General features: G+C 40.8%; 1 protein-coding gene across 1 annotated transcript; it reads right to left on the reverse strand.

Annotated features, from left to right (window-relative positions):
* Positions 1 to 11,565: 11,565 nt before the first annotated feature.
* On the reverse strand, positions 11,566 to 13,677 carry GSBLH_T00003748001 (uncharacterized protein; the record flags this gene model as incomplete). The annotated part of the gene is made up of 7 exons (XM_013042536.1): positions 11,566 to 11,991; positions 12,024 to 12,227; positions 12,256 to 12,420; positions 12,449 to 12,631; positions 12,661 to 12,846; positions 12,878 to 13,163; positions 13,193 to 13,677. 7 exons carry the CDS (start codon positions 13,675 to 13,677, stop codon positions 11,566 to 11,568), a joined length of 1,935 nt encoding a protein of 644 aa, XP_012897990.1.
* Positions 13,678 to 22,283: the final 8,606 nt, after the last annotated feature.

Genomic DNA, 22,283 nt, shown 5'->3' on the forward strand with positions numbered 1-22,283 from the left:
ACAACAATAATGAGTACAATCACAACTACGATAATAACGATGACAGAAACAGGCATGCAAAATCCGGTTATTTTCTGCCATTCTCCATTCGCTTTTCCCAACTTACACTCTCTCTTTATCTTTCCCACGTAAGAACCAAGGAGTCCACAATCAAAAACAGCCACTTCGCCTGCACGTGTAGTTGCAAAGCTTCCCTCTGCTTCACAAACTCCCTGATTGACAGAAATATATATCTTTGTGAATGTTACACCCGATTGGTTTTCTCCATAGACAGTAAAGACTGTCAAATTGAGTTCAGTTGAAGGTATTCCAGTGATTTCGCCAGTTATCATATTGAGTGACAATCCCACAGGCAGTTCCTGGTTTTCTTCCAAAAAGAACCTTTCAATAATATTCACATAACTCGGAGATGGGATTGTGACATTTGCTCCTAATGCTAACTTGAAGATTTCTGCGGAGTATTCCAGTTTTTCTGGGATTTTCTGAATACATTTTTCATATTTGACTTCTCCTAGTTGTCCATTGGTGCATACTCGGTATAAATAACCTCTATATCCATATTCACATTCAGCAGGAGATATCTCACCTTCTCCTACGGAAGGATACTTCCCATCTGCAGGACAAGTTCCATTCCCACTTGCTTTGCAATACTGAAGAACATACGAATTCACAGAAACACCATCAGATGCTGGAACATCTACTTCATATCGAAATTTGCTGAATCCAGCAGTTCCAACAGGAACTGCCCAAACATTGCGAGTTAAAGCGAGAAGTCGTTGATCCAAGACAGCCAATGCGGAAGTGTACTCTTGAGTGGAATTATTTCGGACATAGAGCGAGAATCCTAACTCAGTGACAGAATAAGCAGCGTGGATTCCAATACTGTTGAATTTGGTGCCTTCCAGGTTTTCCACTTCCCAGTAAAGATAGCTCCCAACTTCATTGGGCTGAAAACCAAATGTTACGGGATTCAGATCCAGGAAATCTTCAAGATTGGTGGAACTAGCAGTAGATCCGTCAATATTAGCAAACGAGTCAACAACAATCGAGCAGTCATTCACTCCAAAAACACCGGTAGCATCAAACACAACAGGAGAGGACGATGATTGACCAATAGGGCGATGGATTTCAAATGCCACGATGTTTTTACCACTCATTCCTCCAACAGTGCTCAGGATAACATGGAATTTAGAAAATGTATTTGCATTATGAACAGCGAGTGACATTGACTCCGAACTGAAATTCTCATCCAGATTAAAGCGAGCTACTATTTTGCCATTGAAATAGGCAGCAACTCCTCCTGAGTATTTCACACGAACATTCAGCACATGATAATTGGCAATATCAATAATGTTCACCTCCTTACGAATGTAAGTAGTGATTTCAAAATTGGAACCTATATGGTTAGCTTTTGTCGATGCCCAAGCATTATCGGCAAAATCCCTTGAATTCCAATTCTCCACATATTCATAGCTGACTTTCCAATCTGAATGCTCAATCTGGAACGGCAAATAGGAAGAGAACATCGTGCTTACAGAATCGACTCCACTTGGAACCTGACCCAAATCGAAAATCATTTCACCCTCATCCACAGTCAAATAAAAACCGGCAGGATTTGCCCAACCATCACTTGCAGAATCAAGCAGTTCCAGAGTGTAAATTCCATTTTCCATACAAAAATCAGCATAGTTCAAACCAGAAGATACAGGGAAAGAATCGATCGATGCTACAATAGTTCCAGTTGTTCCAATCCCTTGATACAATTTGTACGAGGACTGCTCAGGATGATTGTCAGTACGAGCCACAAGTGTAATTAGAGAACGACCACCAGTGCAGACTTCAACAGAAAGTGAAAATATAGTCACAGAAGTACCACCAGTAAGCTTATTGGCCGTGATCGTATAACTAGTAGCTGGCATTAGAGTCGAGGCAGTACCAGAAATCATTCCAGTATTAGGATCAAAATGAACTCCATCAGGTAGTTCAGGTTCAATACTAAAGTTGTAGTAGTATTCAGAGTTAGGATAGATTTCACCCATTTCTATATTTTGATATATCGTAGTAGGCGGATAATAGAGATCAGGGATTGTCATTGTGGTCAAAGCAGATTTTAAATCCAGGGCATTCAGTTTCCAGAAACAATTAGTAGTATCACCAGTAGCAATGTTCTCAAAACGATACTGATTATATGCCTTGTTGTTTTGGAAGTTTATAATTTGTGCCTGACCTGTCTGAGACCACGATAGTTCTGTGACAGTCGTTATAGTTGTCCACTCATCATCATGTCCATTGCGAGCCTTTAGCACGAACCGGCGAGGTTGCTGAGTATTTTGCAAATAATATAACTTTAGAGTTACTTGATTAATCCATTCATGTCGATCATTGTTGAATGAAATAGTCAGATTATTGTCTTCACATGTTGGAGCAAAGATTGAATACTCAAAGAAATGTGAAAAAACACTTGGAGGATTTCCATCAATCAAACTGTAGGTGACTGAATAGTCAAAGACGCGTGATTCCCTTATTTCACCCATCAATCGAAGGGCACAATCGAAGATCGCTTCCTTCTGGTTTGCATTTGCAGCAACGAGTCCAATAGCAATGGTATTCAATCCTTGCTGAATATAATTCACACCAGCAGTCTCACCAATTTGAACGGTATTGATGGGAAGAGAAATCTGACGATAGAGAGTTTCCGTGTACATATTATCAGCATAACTTGAATTACTGATCGTAGCATCCGTCAATCCTATTCTGAACGCTTCATATCCATTCAAATAGACAATGCAACCATACTTGTGCTTGAGAGAGAGAACAAATCCAGCAATGTTGCTGATATCTGCGACATTGAATGTCTTCTTGTACAACTGTATTTGATTTGATGAATAGGGGAAGTTGTTCTTGTTTCCTTGGGTCCATCCTTCTGTGGAAGTCGATGAGTACCAATTTGTAGGAACTTGTCCATGTTTGTAATACCAATCCGAATACGTTGGGATGGCATAATAGGTACTGAAAGTCCGAGAATCAGAAAAGCCTACATTCGAATCATATCGTAAACGCAGAATGGTCTCAAATTCGTTTTCATACAATATAGCATTCACATATAAATATGACTCTGATTGCCAATAGGACAGAATTGTACCAACAGTGACAATATACCTATGTCCTGTAGCGCATACAATACTTGTCCAATCTTCATTGTTCGGTTGCCCTGAATTGGGAGCAACAGACAAGATAACTTGATGAGTTACTGCATCTTTAATATCAAAGCTCTCATAGTGGGCGTTTAATTTATATGTCCGAAGAACATTGAGAATCGAACCAGCACAATTTTGAATTGTAAGAGTAAACGATCCAGTGTAAGTATTACCCTGAACAACTGAATACACAGTAATAGTAGCATTTGATACGGTTTCAGTCGCAATTCCAGAAATCACGCAAGTAGTATAATCGATGGAAAGACCTTCCGGCAGATTTGCCGCTGAACAAGCAGTGAATTCTGTAACATCGGGTTGGATATGTACCTGTTCGTACAGTATCCAAAAAGTGTATGTATTGGGAGTAAAAGTAATTGAGGTCACAGCTGGGATAGAACAAATGAGAGATTGTATTTCATAGGCCATGATATAATCATTGTTACTATCCACCATCCTTAATCGATAATAATTGAAAAGAGAAGAGTACAATGCACCTACGAATAATTTATAACTCTTTGATATATAATTTGTTCCAGACACAAAAATCAGATTCGACCAATCTTGATTGTTGTCAGATCCCTCCCAAATGAAAGTACTTGGTGCATAAGAAGGATTGGTATATGGCCATACACGGAGTGCATTAATGCAGGGTTTGGGTCCTTCAAATGAATATGTTACAGTTGCAGAAGGCGAGCTGGAACTAGTATACGAATATGAATACTTAGAGAAATCAAACATGTTATTTGCATTAGCTCCAGTTGATGAACTCAGACTTGTTGTTTCTCCATAAATGAAACAGTTGCTTTCAGTAGTAGAAGAAGCCAAGATAGCAAGATATGCATTGAAATCGACAGTGGTTTGAGGAGTGAAGAAATGAATCTCAACAGCCAGAATCGATTGTTGTGAAGCCACTTCAGAACCAGGTCGAATGAATCCACGATAGGCAAGCTCAGGGTATTCTCCAGTCGCAGCAGTAGAGGAAGTGATCATTCCAGCAGGCATATTGTCACGATAGACCTCAACTCCATTGATATAGGCAATCACTCCAGCTTTATAGAGCAGCCGCACATCATAAGCAGCCATATCAGAAAGACCTACGAACTGTTTACGGAAATACTGATTACCAGACACAGACACAGAAGAAACAGAGCCAAGTGTAGCATTCCACCAAGTACTATCCGAGAACGAATAAGCAGTCCATCCATTTGTAATAGATCCAGAAGTCATCTTCCAAGTTGCATCTTGTTCGATACCATAGTACAAAGATAAGGTATAAGATTCTTGAGAAGAAGCGGTGAGATAATTCTTGAATACAACGTTATCATACTTTCCATAAATTGTTAGATATGCTCCACCAGACCAAGAGTCACCGTAAGAATCAAGAAGTTTGAGAGTATACTTGCTATTCGTTGAGGAGGAGAGACAATGCTCGATGGTTTTGGTTTGGCTATATGAAAAAGATGGGCTGGTGTAAAGAAGTGAAGAACTCATAGAATACACCTTGAATGATTCTTCACTAGCATATGTTGTACTAACTTTGACAAATTTAACATATGTGTAACCGGAAGAACATATTAATGTGAAAACATCATAAACTAAACAAAAACAATCAAGAAAAGGGTCTACGTAATAGAATGAATAGAATAGAATAGAGGAACCTCATATCAATGTAATACTGATAATAAAAATAGATCTGTTAATTCCTGTATTTTAACAATTAGATCAAGGTAATATTCTATGTTCTGACCTATAAAGCGTCATTTCAATATGATAATATAATTAAATTAGGGGCCATTTAATGATATTTAGCATCTATGTAATCAATGTTTGTATTAGTTCATATTATGATTCAGGGGCTAATCTGTAGTAATTGATAAATTTACTGTAAACAAATGGCTTTATTATATACTTTCCTTCAACAGCTGAACAAGTGACCATAGAAAGTAGGTATTTTTATGTGTGTTATCGATAAATGTAAAATAATATAACAAAATATGGTAAAGAAAAGTAGGAATAGCCTTAATTTTGGAATTGTTGTGTATTCTATGTCAATTGTTATTCTTTTCGTTTATATGGGTAATAAAAATACGAATATATGAAAGAAATAATATATGGCTCCTAATGAAATAATATAGGCTATTTATCCATTTCATTAAATGTATTTTACTAGTATAGCAGTTACTATTTGAATTCTATAATTTCTTGATCATATAGCTGAATAGTGGATATTACACCAGTACTCTCAACTATTTTAGTATATATACATTCGAATACGAATCTAGCGCAGTTACAAGTTGTATCTCTTATGTAGATATCTGAATTATGGAATGATCACAGAAATCCACCAATGACGGATTGACAGTTATAAAAATGCATTGCATATTATGCATACAACTCAGTTGTTACATATTCATATAATATACATCGAAAAAAAAGTGTTTAGAGAATAACGTCATTATAGCACAATGCAACCATAAGCTTCTCTTTCCACATTTGTTTCCGTATTTGTACATTCCATTCTTAAAGTATTTTGGATCTATTGCCATCATCACAGATTGTATCCCAATAATCTATAATAATTATTATTTTGTGTGCATAGTTTTTTTCCTACAATTATAGTTAAAACTCATAATCAACAATGGGGAAGTGATTCATAACGAACTTATAACAATCTATTTCATAACAAGACCTGTATTCTATACCAAATATTATTGTTATACTAAAATCGAGCAGATATATCATGATAAATTATATGAACGTGAGAAACAAACAATTCAGCAATCAAAGGCTACTATTTCCATTATCTCCTTCAAATAGAACCTCAAATCAGTTTTCAAGTCAATATTCCTCAGTTACACAAGACTAGATAGAGAAGAAGCAACATCTATGGCAATGAACTGCAATCAATCAGATATTACTTGAAACGATACTATCCTGTACTGTTCTGAATGCACCCGGTAAATCAACAGACTGAAGATAAGGGATATCTAATAACAGTCAAAAAACGTTGTTCGTCAATACTTTCTAGTGTCACCCGACGAGGATACCAAAGATTCTCACTGTTGTAACTGATAATGGATCCAAGACTTGGAAGATCTACATTCATTCAATCAACATTACTTTGTTCATACTGCGCATTGTCAATGAGCATGAATCATCAATACGAATTCCGCAAAGTGCACCGTTGCTCAGTTGAATTGTTTGCAATTTGGGAAGATCTATACAAATCACATCACCAATTCATCCAGTACTTTCCAAAACAGTCGAAAGCGAGTGACGGAAGGCACTAGTACCTAGTGTAATGGATAGCAGACTCGGAAGATCTATTCGTTCAAAAAGCAATACATCATCAATACCTCGAACCTCAAATGAACTCCAATAGAAGTTGAAAGAATTACTTCTTGTTTCACCAATTTGAATGGAATGCAGATTTGGCAGATTCTTCAATTCAAAGTCTCCTCCAAAATCACTGAAACTGTATTGACCAATTTGAATGGATTCCAATGATCCACAATTCAATATGTGGAATGATTTCGATCCATTGTTTGCTAGCTCTCTATCCCATTTGTCCATACTCCTCATAAAAGTACAAGAGTTTATTCCGATTTTCAGAGTTTTCAAGCGGTGCAACCCATCGATTCTGAATGTTTGCACTGATCCAAAACATTCATCGCCGATTTCGATAGATCGTTGCCACTCGAATTTGTTCATGTTCAATGCATTCACATTGTTACAACAATTCGATGAAATCGTTAATTCTGTCACTTGCAAACTCAGATTAACATAATCTTCATACTTACTAATATTCACGATTCTAGGACAATGAGCTGTCTCAGATTTTGGAATAATGGCCTCTGGACGTGCGGATACAGAAACCGGTGTTGTATTACGTCTTGCACTGGGCTTTGTAGCAGGTTTACCTCCTGAAGCTGTTGGTACCGAAGATTCTGATGCTGATGTTTAACATCCATGTAACAGATTCACTCCACTCACTTCCTTTCCATTTTTCCAGTCACTTTCTCGAAAAGCAGTTCCGGTCCTTTCATCAATCAGACATCCTTTCCCTTCACGAATAAACGTTTCATTGTCTTCATCATAGCGAAATCCACCTACATAGATCGGAATTCGTTTCGTTGGATCTACACTATCTACTCCGTTCCGCTTCAATTCAGTCATCGTATCTCCATTGAAACAGCGAATCACTTCAATCAATACTCCTTCGCTCCACATCCCTTCCACAGCCACAGTTCCGCTTTCTTCATCATATTCGATGCCCCGGCCATCTTTTTCTCCCCTACCATTGCACCCACCATGATACAGCATATGTCTCGTTTTAGCTGACCAGATTTCCATTCGAATTCCTTTCCTGTGGTATACAAAACGAACATGATTCGCTTGCTCCCAAATGTATTGATAACTTTGACGAAAGTCAACTCGACCATTCTTATAGGTTACAAACTCATTTGATATCTGCTCATTTCCATTTTCCTGCCATTGTTGTTTCAGTACGTTATTTTCATATAAGCACATACTACCATTCGGATACCTTACGAGAAATTCATTCCTGTGTTTTCCATCGAATCGTTGAGCAGTGCACTGCACTCCACTCTTGACGAAAATTTCAGGGTGACCGGATGCCACATATCCATCGAGTAAATATTCAGCTCCAAAGATTCCAGCGATATAAGCTATCCATAAGTGTACAAGACGAGATGTACGATCACTCTTCATAATGCTTCTTAACAAAATTATAATTATATGTCAAACGAGCAGATCCATTCTTTTGTATTTGTGAATTACTATTATTATATACGTTCTACACTACCTAAATAATGAATAGTAGTCCACAGAAGTGACCCAATACTGAAATAACTCATATTATGGGTGCTCATTCTATTACTTAAGCGACTAACTCGCTTTATGGATCTATTCCACACTTTCATTACTCCCATCTACTATTTACACGTTATTCACTAGAACCAATTTTTATAAATCTATTGGCTGAACTATTTTTAGCGAAATTATGCTGAATATATGCCATTCCATTAATATTGACTTTTTACCATAAAATATAGTAAAAGGCATTTTATGTATATATCGCTTGGCTAGTCATTTTGTGAGTTGCTTTTGTTTGTGTAGATTTGTGGGAAGGAACTTCATTGATTGCTCTCGCTCTTACTCAAGGCAAAATGCACCCATTGATTTAGATTTCCGAGATTTATTTCTACGATTGAAACATGTTGATATCAATAGCATGTACTGACGTAATGCTGAATCCATTCAGGACAATTCCATATATATTTTTATTTTTATTTTTGCTTTAATATAGTGATGTGATAAAGTAAATAATAATAATAATAATAATAATAATAGCCTCTCTTAAAATACATTGAGAGTTTGAAACAAATAGCAATCTCCAGTTACTAACCCATTGTATCTTCTTTCCAACATATCAAACGGAATCACTGGTAAGGCATTATTGTTTGACTTGAACAAGATCAGCGAGTAAGGGAGAAACATCTACGATAATAGTGATAACAACCCAACCTTATACTCGATATTGATTTTGATTTCACTTCCTCAAAAGAAGAAGCCAATGTAACTTCTTGAAGATTGGGAATGTCTAATATAGTCAATATTGTATATTTTAGAATACTCTCTAACGTCACTGCACTAACATAGCGAAAGCTTCCTCTTCTACTACAAATGATTGATGTCAATTCGGGAAGATCTGCATATTATCATTCACTTCCACCTCAGTCATACTTCGCATTATCAACGAGGATCCTGCTCTTCGAACTCCACAAAGCGCTCCAACACCAAGATCAATAGATACTAGTTTTGGAAGATCTATATATTATATCTCAACTCTCACCAAGCAATACTTTCGAAAACAGTTTCTTTGGAGTATTCCAGTGAATGATTACCTAATCTTACGGTACGCAGACTTGGAAGATCTAATCATTCAAGTATTCAATAAAATAGCAATACCTCGAATAATACATGAGCAACAGCAAAGATTCCATGAATCTGTTGCAACAATACCAATTTGGATAGATTGCAACTGTGGTAGATTCTTCAATTCAAAGTCTCCGCCAAAATCACTAAAGCTATATAGGCCAATATCAATCGATTCCAAGGATTCACAATTCAATATGTGGAATGACTTCGATTCTTCGTTTCCCACGTAATTTTTCTGCTCTGTAAAAGAATTGACTCCGATCTTCAGGCTTTTCAATCGATTCAGTCCATCGAGTTTGAAAGTTTTCACTAATTCAAAACATTCATCGCCAATTTCGATTGATTCCAAATTGTAAAACAGTGAAGCATCCCAATCTTTTAATACACAATTGTTGGTCAGTTTTAAATGCTTCATTCCGATATTCATTTGCTTGCTTCCATCTCCTTCATAGTCATTAATATTATATTCAATTCCATTGTACCATTCGCATTCTTTTAGTATTCTTCCCTTACGATCATACACTTTCCCTCTCCCACATCGATTATTATCACACCAGTATCCTTCATATTCCACCGCACCATTATTATGATAACTCTTTCCATATCCAAATCGTTTCCAATTGATCATTATGCCCTTGTACACCAGTATTCCATCATCATCATACATTTCACCATATCCGAAAGGAATTTTCTTTTTGTCGTCATCTTCTGGCTTCATCCACCCCTCAAAACGACTTCCATGTTCCAAGTCCACTATTCCTTCTTCCATTATGGATTCTCCGCTATTTGAAATGTCATCAACTTGATTGTTTCTGATCACTTTCAACACTTTCTTCTCATTCAACATATATCCCTCATTCAGAAATACACCATTGTTGAATTTCAGTACGACGTATATATTGTTACTCAACAAGAGTGAAACCCAGCCGTCCACTTTCATTTCGTTACCCAGAGATATTTCAACATCCTTGAGTATCGAACTATTAATATTTTTGTTGTTTGTATAAAACCTGATAAAATCAACAATCTTTTGCATTCGGAAATGAATAAAGTAAAAGTCATGTCGAAAATCATTTCGGCATCATTTGTGTTTTTTTATTGTTTCTTTGGTCATAAACATAATCATGAGTTTAGAGTCTATATTTACTAGTTGAATCTTATGGTTTTAAGTGGTTCCATGGAGCATTTTCCTATTTTGCTTATTCTCTGTAAGAAGTATAGGAAAATGAGTTCCTAAATCACTAGAAGGTGATTTCTAAATTGTATTTTCTTGGTTGAGTGGGATTCCATCATCGCTTCTCTTGGTATAGGTGACGCTATTTCTATTATATATCTTTTGCTTTTTCCATCCAATTTTACAAAATCCAACGATTTAATGTGATTGTCGTTTTATCTCACTGTTTGCCAGTTGAATAAGAATTACATATTGCGAGATAGACACAATATGCAACACACTGATACTATTCAGGTGATTGTGCATTTCACCAATCCTTCCCACTCTTAACACCATACTCTCTTATGTTCACAGCCTTAGTATATACTATTTATTTATCAACTACGATCACTACCATTCCTTTTCCACTAACCTCGACCACCTGTTTCAAACCAAACATAAGAAACATAACTATTCGGAAAGCAGTCCACCATCACCATCTCATCAAACTCTTCCTCGTTTCTTCTGAACAGAACTCTCAATCTCGCCACCGTATCCTTCTCCTCAATCTCCTGGTTCCGAAATCGGAACAACTGACTCACCACTCCTTCTCCCAGCGCGGGCACCACATCACTCGACAACGGCTTCATCTGCAGCTGCACATACTTGGGCACGCTCACCAGCAACTGCAGATCCTCCACATCCTCCGCTCCCTGGTTGCTCACCTCCGCCTTGACGAGGGTTTCTCCCAGCGCAGCTCCCTCTTTAAACTTGAACACGATCGTTAAATCGTGCTGATTGAACACTTCTTCGCTGTCCACGCGGCGCGGCGAGCGCGGCGAGCGCGGCAACATCGCTGACTCCGATTCCGACTGGGATTCGGCGATGGCTTCGCGCGTGGAGGGAGATTGCATGGGTTCTTCGGGGGGTTCTGTCGAGGAGAAGCAACGCACACAGCCAACCTGTATCGAGAAGCCCGAGAAGGTCTTCGACGTTATCCGCCGCGGGGCTGGCGGGCAAATCCGACGATGTCTCCGACGACGAATCGATCGCTTCCTTCGACGACTCGCTCGACGACTCGCTCGACGACTCGCTCGACGACTCCTCGGAATCCTCCGCCTCGTTCAGCTCGTTTTCCTTACGAAGCATGCGCGCAGTGTCGATATCCAACGGCGGCATTCGCTCCAGCAGCACGTCCAATTGCACATCCGGATCGCTCAGCAGAATCGAAAACCTGCGCGTCACGCTCTTCGCTCACTCCCACTCCGACGCTCTCTGCGCCAATTCCAACTCCTGCGACGCTTCGAAGCCCGCCATGATCTTCGGAAGCTCGCTGAGCTCGCCGAGTTCGCCGGAATCATTGGAGTCAAAGCGGTCGGAGAGCTTCAGAACGGATGTCAGGAGGATCATACGCGTCTCTTCGCTGCAATGACGATCGTTCTGGAAGTCGTAGAGGAGATCCACGATCGCGCTGGGCTGCACAGCGTCGAAATGAGTCGGTGAGGACACACCCTTCTTTTGATTCCTGGCATTTCGCGAAGAAGAAGAAGAAGAAGGTGCAGATGGATTGTAGTAAGGCTCGAGAAGCAAATCGCCGTATTCTCCGATAAACCACAGCGCAGTCTGCACAAAGGCGACCTGGCTTCGCTCCGTTCGAATGTCGTTAAACAGCACATGCACCTACAAATCACACGGCAATCAATCATCCAGACCGTGTAAGACGCAAGAGCGTCGTCTTCGTGACTCACCACATCGACGAGCGTGGACAGCACTTCCTCATTGCCCGTGTCGCCGTTGAGTTTCAGCAGCTCCAGCAGCGTATCGACCTGCCAAATCGCCGACGGCGCGAACTGCTGAACGAGCGAGGTGACTTTGGAGATTCCGTCTCTTCGTTCTTCGCTATCCACGACTTCGCTCTGCATCGAACCGACCCCACACGCCTACCAAATATTGGAGAAGCTCGGAAACGATGATCTCCACGGTGTTGAGTCGCACGAGGGCGATGAGAAGCTCCAATGCGCGGCGTCGAATCGACGGGTCCTCTTCACGCAGACATCCCAACACGAGAGAACGATGTCTCGACACGACGGTATCGTCGATGTACGCCATCTACGTTCAAAACACGCACCGATCCGACTTGGAGGAAGAGGGAGAGCGATACAAAGCGGATATCTGGATTGCTGTTCTGGAGGAACTTGCTGAGAATCCCGGCGGCCTCGATCAGATGGGTCGAGGATACGTTGAACGACAGCATCGTGCGGATGCACTCGTATAACACCACCGTCCAGGCGACCGAGCTGTTATCCGCCTTCGAATAGATCTATGATGAAGGTTGCTGCGAGAACAAACAAGGCTGATCACATCGATGACGTCGTCGGCTGCGGTTTTGTCGTCGTCACAGAGCAAACAGAGCAGCTGAAGCATCTTGACTTGGACGAACGGGTCCGGAACATTGCCCACCATACATTCCGCTTTGCCGTTCCCGCCGATTACCGTACGAAGACGCTTCACGAGATTGGGAACCATTTTGCGGAACTTTGGAATGTAGTTGGGTGCCAGTTGCAACGTCGAAATCGCGAGTTGGGTTGCTACAAAATGAGGTGAAACACAAATCAAGACCAGAAATTAATACGCCGTGGTCATTATCGAGTAATAAGGTTGGTAACGATTTGATCATATCATCAATTAATTCAGGAACAACAGATATGATTTTGATCATCGACAGACAAACTTTCTTGCGAATGTATAGATTCTCGTGATGCATAAAAGGAACTATTTCTGGAAAAACATCACGGGCAAGGGGTTCACAACAGCAATTACCACAGAAAGTCAGAGCGAGACTCACGATATACCTAAAATAGAACAAACAAAAGAAAGGAACGGATTTGTATTGGCTATGTCATTCTTTATCGAATTCACGGTCAGAAGGAGAAGATCACTTGATTCATTGATTAATAGACTCATGGCTAAGTAACCTATGCGCTTTTCTTCATATCCAGTCATATTTATTAATTGGATACTCGCCATTTGTCCAAAGTAGCACGGATAACCAAGCAAGTAGATAAATATCAACTTCTTAAGGTTTTCGCAGAGGGATTCAGATACGGACTGAGCGAAATCGTTACGAATAGAAGAACTCTCAGTAGCAATTAATTTTCGTTCTTCATCAGCAGAACTAGCGTTCTTCACCTGTTTGATAAAACCTTGCGCACTCTTTCGGAGAATTGATTTCTTTATATCTTTTAACTTGTCTAGTTTGTCCATAATATTAAAAAAAGATATTCGTAGATGCTTCCAAAATAAGAGTGAAATAGGGGAAGTATGAATTATAAGGAGATTTATAGTGGTCCTGTAAAGGCAAAGCATTTTTTATATTATGTGTGTGAATGAATACACCTGAAGTGGTACCATTTCTACTTCTGATCGTTTGAACCAAGTATTTGTTCATTTATTATACTTGGCGTGTTTAGCAGATTAATAATTTAGAAATATGACTACAAGTCCATAATTTCATTCAAGTGTTATGTACGTCCAGAATCCTGTACAATATTTCGTTTCTTCGTTTCTGAGTTAGGAATTATTATTCAAAGGATAGAGGAACATTCGAATGGTATTATTGTTTGATTCATGGTAGTATTGAAGTAACACTCTGGGCATAATCATAAAAGGAAAAGCAGTTTTGGAAAAAAATACGTTAAACAATATATACACATAAGAATGAACACGAAATGAATTGGTATACGGTCATTCTTCTGGTAATAGTCTATTTGGGGTATGTTGAATACAAACAAATAACTATAACAACAAGTATCGATTATAAATAACAACTAGAGTCACAATATAGATAATATATACAAACGGGGATAAAAAGTATGCAACATATCCCAAAAAAAACAGAAAAAATAGTGTAAAGCCAAATTGTCGACTTAAGTTCTTTTTTAGAAGTTTGCAGTAATGCCTTGTATATAATATAAAGTGTACCCGATATTAGACCTATGGTAATCATTATTAGTGCATAGTAAAATTTGAAGCAGCTAAAAGTGCACTCACATTTTCCTCCCCACTCTTCCTCTGCTGAATCCTCTAAATCACTCTCATCCTCTATTGACTCCTCTAAATCACTCTCAGTCTGACTTTCCGTTAGATAGATTGGATCATATTCAAAGTCTGATTCTTTTCTATACCTTCCATAATATACTTCTTGTCCGTTTTTAAACACTTTCATAATAGGACCATTGAATTTCTTTAGTAACTCTGTTTCATAACCATGTTCCCATCTGCTGATCTTACTAATCTTGCCATTATAATAGAAATAACATATTCCATGGTTTAAGCCATTTTCATCTGTTTGAAATAGTGAAACCATTTTACCTTTTTCATCTTTTTCATCCCAGTAGTTTGAACCATCCGACCTCAGCTTGATATTGGGTGCTCGGCGACCATTCTTAAAAAATCCTTCATAAATCGGACTTCCATTTTTATTATATTCCACTCCTGGACCGTGTCGATAACCCTTATACAAGATTCCAGAGAAATAGATCTCTCCAGATCTGTAATATATTGTACATTTACCATTAGCAACACCTTCCTGATAAGTCAAACTTGCTACAACATGATTGTCATAGTCATAAAGAAACGCCTCTCCATGCAATTTACCATTCTTTTGACTTGCTTTTAGAGTATAGCCTTGATGAGGGCTACCGATAAGACAAATGGCCTGACCCTTATCCATATCCATACTAATGATAGGAAATTCGCTTGAAACGCAGTTATTCCAAATATCAGTGTTTTCCTCATTGGAATCAATAGTAACACTTATTACATGTGCATTATTATCATGAGTAGTAAGTAGATCGGTATATATTTGCATAATATATAATTATTATCAAGTAGAATAAGGTAGAATAGCCAAAAAGAAAACGAATCTATAGAAAATGATTCTAAATTCTTGAGAATAATTGGAATTCCCCAAATTGTTCCTATTTCGTAGAATCCAATCCATTTTACTACTACTACACTACGATAACTATTATCAGTAATGATTCATATCCATTATTATCCTCCACCTCCATGACCAAAAAGCGTTTGAAACAAATCGAAGCAAATCAAAACAAAATAAACTTAAATCACTCTCACAGTTGCGTTTCCATCATCATACGCCCAAGTAGTAGGGAAATGGCGCATAAAGCGCGATAATTTTTCCGGCCCTTTTTCTGCCATTTTTATTCCTGACCTCCTTTTTTCTACCTGGCTGCCTTTATGACCATTGCTGCCCATTGCTCACCTCAGAGACCACGACGCAAAAAGCGCGAACCCTTTTTCTGCCAACTTGGTTATTATCTGCCCTTTATATTATGGTAAAGAGAGAAAGACCATGCACTACTCCATGTTTATTCAAGGCTCACCCATCAACGGCACATTTACCTGGATCAACCCCTACAAGTACAAGAATCCTTACATCACTTCCATGACTGTCCTGTTTCGACCCAAGGATGCCCAGGCTATGTTCAACAATGTGGACACGACGAATATTGTCACGAATTCGAATGACGAGAAGGTAACGATCTCTGCTGGTTACTACACGATCAGTGAGATCATTGCCTTGCTCAATATGATGACCGATACTACATTTTCCATATCGACGAATGCCTCGTCGTTCGGCTGTATCTGGATTCAGTCTCCACACACGATTGACTTCACAGATGCACCTGACATTCGTGAGATCCTCGGCTTCGATGGACGAACAGTCATTCTACCTGCTTCGTTCAGTGGATCGAATGTGATTGATATCACGCGAAATCGCCAAGTGATCCAGGTCTACTCGACGATCGTGCGATCATCGGACCTGAAGATTACCAACCAGAACAACAACCTGCTTACCACGATGATCATTGACGATCCAACGGCTGACTACGTGCGAACTGTGGAAGACGTGTGCATTCCAATGATCACTCGGTTTTATCGGTTGTATCGTAGTCACGGTCATCGTAGTAGATGTAGGACAGTTCCTTCAGTCCTTCGTTCACCACATTGTTGTGCTTGTTGTCCGTGGGTGCATTCAAGAGTGACCGGATCTGACCGATGTTCTCATTGTCTGCACTCAGAGGCAAGGACGCCAAGTTCTCACCATTCCAATAGGTGTACGTGACCTTCGTGTTGTTCACGATGCCCGACATGTTCTTCTTCACCGGAACATAGAATACCTTGGGTGAACCTGTTGCGTTATTTGCCAATCCGGTGATCTTGAGCTTGAACGTCATTCGAGACTTGTAGAGATTGAAGTACACGTCATCACCGGATGGAGCGATCGTCCAATTGATCACATCGGTTGACTTGATGTTATTGGACTGATTGCTGAACACAATCTGCGATTCGTAGTTATGCACAGGAGGAATTGTAGTAGCCATTTATTGTAGGGAATAATTTTTTCTCTGCCATAGTAAATGACAACACCAACACAACCTGAGAAACTTGTATATCTTCAGAACGGAGTGTTCAAGCGCAAGGAGATGACCGAGGGTATCCAGTACTACTCGGACAACTCTTTCGACACGTTCGCATTTCCGTCGACCAATGGCAACTATGTGCTCACCAAGACTGACGATGTGTACACATGGTCGGTCGCAGGTGAAGATTTCACTTCCTTGGATAACTCGTATTTCAAGGACAGCGATGGACAATCGATTACCATTCCAACCAATGGAGCTATTCCCTTCTTCAAGAATAACTCGGCGTTCGGAGCGATCAATCTGCCAGAAAGTGGTTCTTTCATTCTCACGACTGACCCGGATAGTGGTCCTTCATTGGAAGCGTTGACGAAGCCCGTGATTTTCGAGGCACTCGAACTTACGAGCACGTCGGACTGGTATGCGGTACCGAACTGGAATTCGACCAAGAGTGATTCGAAGAATCTATTCTTACCAAGTAAGCCGGGAACGTTCTTCCTTTCAGCCGATTCGAACAATGACTTCCAGTTCAACAAGGTCACGGCAAGAAGTCTTTTCCATGAAGCTCTAGGAATCGGATCTGATGGACAGAGAATCGTCACCTACTGGAACGATGCTGCCTATGGTTTACCATTGCCAACCACGGCAGGCTATGCGACATTCAAAATCGAGAGTAGCAATAAGAGTCCAATTCTTGCCAATCTCACGCCTGAGATCGTCTACAAAGACATCCTCGGGTGTACTAGCAATGAAAAGTGTCTCGTGTACAACAACGGGACCAACGTGTCCAAGCTAACAATCCCATCCACTGCTGGCAAGTACGTCATGGAAGTCAAAGAAAACGGCACAGTCTCGTTATCCCCCACATCGGCTAAATTGAGTAAGACATTCGAGTACACCTCCTGGACAAGTGGACACCAGGTTGTTAGCGAGGCACTCACGTCGGAAGGTTCAGACCTTTCTGCACCGATCAAATTGGAAACCAACAAGACGTACATGATCACCATTGATGCCGTACTTCGTTGTGACAACTATGAACAGGCACTTGTAGGATTCACGAGCGTGCCAACTCTCGTAATGGGTGTCGAGACAGCTACAATCATTAAAGCAAACTTGAATAATCCAGTGCCAACAACGACATTGAGTAGCACGAACATATTCACATCAGTACGCCCTGTAGATATGAAAATTCAAGTCATACGTTCTGGAGACACCACGATCGAACATTACTTCACTCGACTGAAGGTAAGCATCATGGAAGTGTAAGGGACATGTAAACCCAAAGTGAAATGCAAGCCTCCATTTTACTTTGGAGGCAACCGTACATGAAACTTGTTAGCTTTGTTAGCCTTGGCAGCCTCCATGTTCCACTTGGTCAACTCGTTCTGGTCATAGGCAACACCATTGATACTGATGTCAATCGTGCCATTAATCACAAGCACACGATGTCCCTCGATATCATAGATCTCATTGTTAGGATCGTGCAATACGTCAAACTGGGGATGACATTTGGAGTACCTGTCCTCATGGCATGCTTTCTCGAGAAGTCGTTTAATGTCAGGTGAATAGAACGACACATTCGGAGGATCATACTCCTCGTGATAACCTGCACCCTGTGGATCTTCGACGAACGAGTTGATCATGTTATGCACGTATTGTCGTGCAATCTCTCTTCGCTCTTCAGTCATCCAGCTGTTCATTTCTATTTATATTCTATTTCACTTTAATCTCTGTTGGACTGATCGATATATCGCTTCCACTGTCGTCACTTGATTCATTCTTCTCGTTATACACGCACAGGCAGTGACATCTGTCCTTGCATTTCGAGTCCACCACCAGTTTGTGGTTCTTCCTCTTACTCATCCATTTCCATATCCCTTTCAATCATTGAATAAAGCGGTTCATTTATGAATGAAATCAAGGAACTACGGAAGCCAGCAAAACGAAGAGATGCCACTCGAGTGATCATCAGTGGGTTCAAGAGAAACATATACTTCATCGATCTTATCGATTTCTCTTCCAAACAACACAAATCGATACAGGAAGTGTTAGGAAGACAAAAGAGTACTGGATTCTACATGAATCGTGGATACAAGTATGTCCTTGTATGTATTGATGGATATTCGAAATACCTGATGACTCGGAAACTGAAGAGCAAGAGTGCCACAGAAGTCACTCATGCGATGAAGGACATCATTCAAACATATGGTGAATCACCAAAGCATATTTGCTCAGATCGAGGTACCGAGTTCACCAATGCCATCTTTCGTACCAACATCTTGAACAAGTATGACATCAACATGTATCACATGGATTCAGCGAATAAGGCAGTACTAGCTGAACGAACAATTCGAGATATCAAGGAACACATCATGGTTCCTTCATTCCATTCAATCAATGGAAAGGTGTATGGTTTGATTTGATCGATGGTGCAGTTTGTAGACACAATGGAAGGAAGAACAGAGACATCGGATATACACCCAATGACATTTGGAACAACAACAACGACATCTTGTACATGGAGAAAACAGAACCATCCAACATGACAGCAAAGGACACAACACCTCAATTCGATGTGGGTGATTATGTTGGAGTGACACGAAGACCTCGCATTCTGGAAAAACGATCATTGACGAGCAAATGGTCTCAGGACTTGTATGAAGTTGTTGACATTGACGATCACATCATGCCACTGATGTACGAAGTGAAGAATGTGGAAACAATCGCACCCAGAAGTGTTATCACTGGGAACTTCTGGCAAGCAAATGTAAACCACAACCAGCACCGCCTGTCACTCGATCCAAGAGTGGTAAAGAACCCAATGCATTGAGAGAGGCAGCAAGATCACATCGACCCATTACGAGGAGCCAGAAGAAAGATGTTCGAAAACGATCGTGATGCTCTTCACACCACCTAGAAGCATGATAGGTAGATTCGAATACGTACGAAGGACAGGAGAGGTACCAACATTTACAACAGCATAACCAGTATGAGATACAAGACTATTCAATGTATCGATGTACGGTCTGTCTAGGATAGGCGTATTGTCAAACGTGACTAGCACTCGATAACCCTTTTCAACCACCGATTCGATTGACATGCAATCGTTGAACATGTCATCGGGAAGGTACGTTATGACATTCGTGGTCACCAGGTACGATCCGGACGGCATAGGCGGCATACCATCACCACCCCACTCGCCATTGAATGATTCGGTAGCTTCTGGTGTGTACTCGAAGACAAATGCTTCGTTCGCTTTCACGATGCATGAAGCACTGCCCCACGAATACTGAGGAACGCCATCCACTGTTTCTCGTATTAGCACATGATGACCGTCCTTCTCTGGCATATTGATGAGCATGTTGTCGAGCTTCTTGAACGTGTAATTGTTTCCATTGCTGCTGAAGATGTACGACATTTACTTATTTACTTTGGGGGAGACGATATCTCCCCGGGGCTACACAGTTGCCCCTGTTTGGCGCTGATATGCACGAACGTACACACCCTTCAGACACGCGCCATCATAGATGAACAGATCGGACAACTCGGGAGGTACTTCATCATCTGCCACCTTGTAGACCACGCCAACATAGTAGTTGGAGAAGAAGTAAACAGCACGATTCTCGGTCATTACACCGATAATATAAGGAGGCAGTGAATCATTCCTCCAAAACACATTTAGAGGCACACCGAGCAGACCATTGGATTTCAACTGAGGCAATAAATACTCCCATTCATCCTCGGTAAACAAGGGAGGACGGGTTTCGTCCAACGTCATCTCCATGCAATCATAGTCGTGCAAGATCAAACCACAGTTCACATTTGCTTGCGGGGTGCGAACACTGAAGCCGAATAGATGCTCGGAATTGATCGGATACTTGGTATGGATGATGATATCGGCGAGTTCGATATTCTCGTCCTCACAGGTGCGTACCAGGGAAGACCATGTGTTGTTCTCTGTTTTCTTGTACTTCATTTATATCTTGGTCTGAACTAGGACTAAAAGAGAAAATATAAATATAAGTACAAAAATGAATAGACCTACTCACATATTGAACCCCAATACTGGACGAGAAATTCAAATCAACGGAATTCGCTTCTGGAACCTTCTCAAGCATGGATTCAAGTACGACGAGAAATTGAATCGCTTGTACGACAAACCATTGCCTGAGGGTACGACGAAGTACATTCCCAAATCGAGAATGCTATCACCCACCAATCGTCCCTTAATTATTGGTGGCACTGCATTCAATGAGTCGATCCGTGACAACTACAGACGCGTGAAAGGACAATGGGTGAAAATGACCAAAGAAGAAGCTGAGGCGTACGATAACGACCCAGACATTAGCATGGCGTTCGCAAACGACGATTCAGACGATTCGTCGTCCGAGTCTGAGTATGTCGACATCGATGAATTCGAATATGACGCGGATGGCCATGCGATCTTCCCATTCTAGGGGAGCCAACGTGGTGAAGTCAAGCTCCCAACTAATTCACTTTGGTCGCGCGTGTATATTCACTTATAAACTTTGTGACCCTAATATAAATGAGTTCACATCGCGTTGGCTATACTATCAACCCTGAAACAGGAAACAAATCAAGATCGGTGGGCCAACCTGGAAGCGATTGGCCGCCAAGTACTACATGGTCGGCGATACGTTCACCGATCAGATTATTCCTGATTCACGAGCGTATCTGTCGAACAAGATATTCGGGATGAAATTAGCAACACTGAATCCACAGGTAACACGTCGTAAAAGAGTAGCAAACCCTGCCATCGAGGGTAAGTACGTGTACGTAGGAAGCAAGGCATGGAATGACCTGTACAACCTGTACGAGTGGAACGGACATGAGTTCGGTGAGAAGCGACAACGTCACTTACCCGGTTACCTGAACACCGTGGAGAAGAGGCGTGAAATGAGACGCAATAAGGTATTCGAACGCTTCGATCGCAAGGTCTCACGGGGACGCTTGAGTGATGTGATCGACTTGTCACTCGAGTATGCACTCACGTACTATCCCACCGTGGAAGGAGATATGTACAAGGAATGGATGAATGAGAAGCGCACCAAGAAGGACTTCCGTCTCAAGAACGATGATGACAAGAGACTGTGGGTTCGACTACCGGATGGAAAGAGCGAGGAGGAAGTGGAACCGATCAACTCCATATTCGATGAGACAGAAGAGTTCAATGAGATCGTGAAGAAGTTCATCATGACTGGTATGCGCGAGTACAACCAGTGTTTCGTCACCATCATGGCATACAACCTCATGTTGACACATGACGGAGATCCCAAGATTCTCAACCTCACCGATGATCGATTGGGACACCTTCGCATCGTTCGCCGCGAACGCATCGATGAGTGGATCAAGGACTACCTGAAGTGGTACCGAAATGGTGTAGAGGAACAGGAGACAGAGAGAAGCGGGTTTGTGTACCATGGGTGGATCGGTTTCCATGTCGAGATGTTCCCACTACGGACATTCGTGGGCTACAAGCACCACACACCTTATATCATTGGACAG

The sequence above is a fragment of the Blastocystis hominis genome (assembly GCF_000151665.1).
Source record: "Blastocystis hominis, Singapore isolate B (sub-type 7) whole genome shotgun sequence assembly, scaffold_4".
NCBI lineage: Eukaryota > Bigyra > Opalinata > Blastocystidae > Blastocystis > Blastocystis hominis.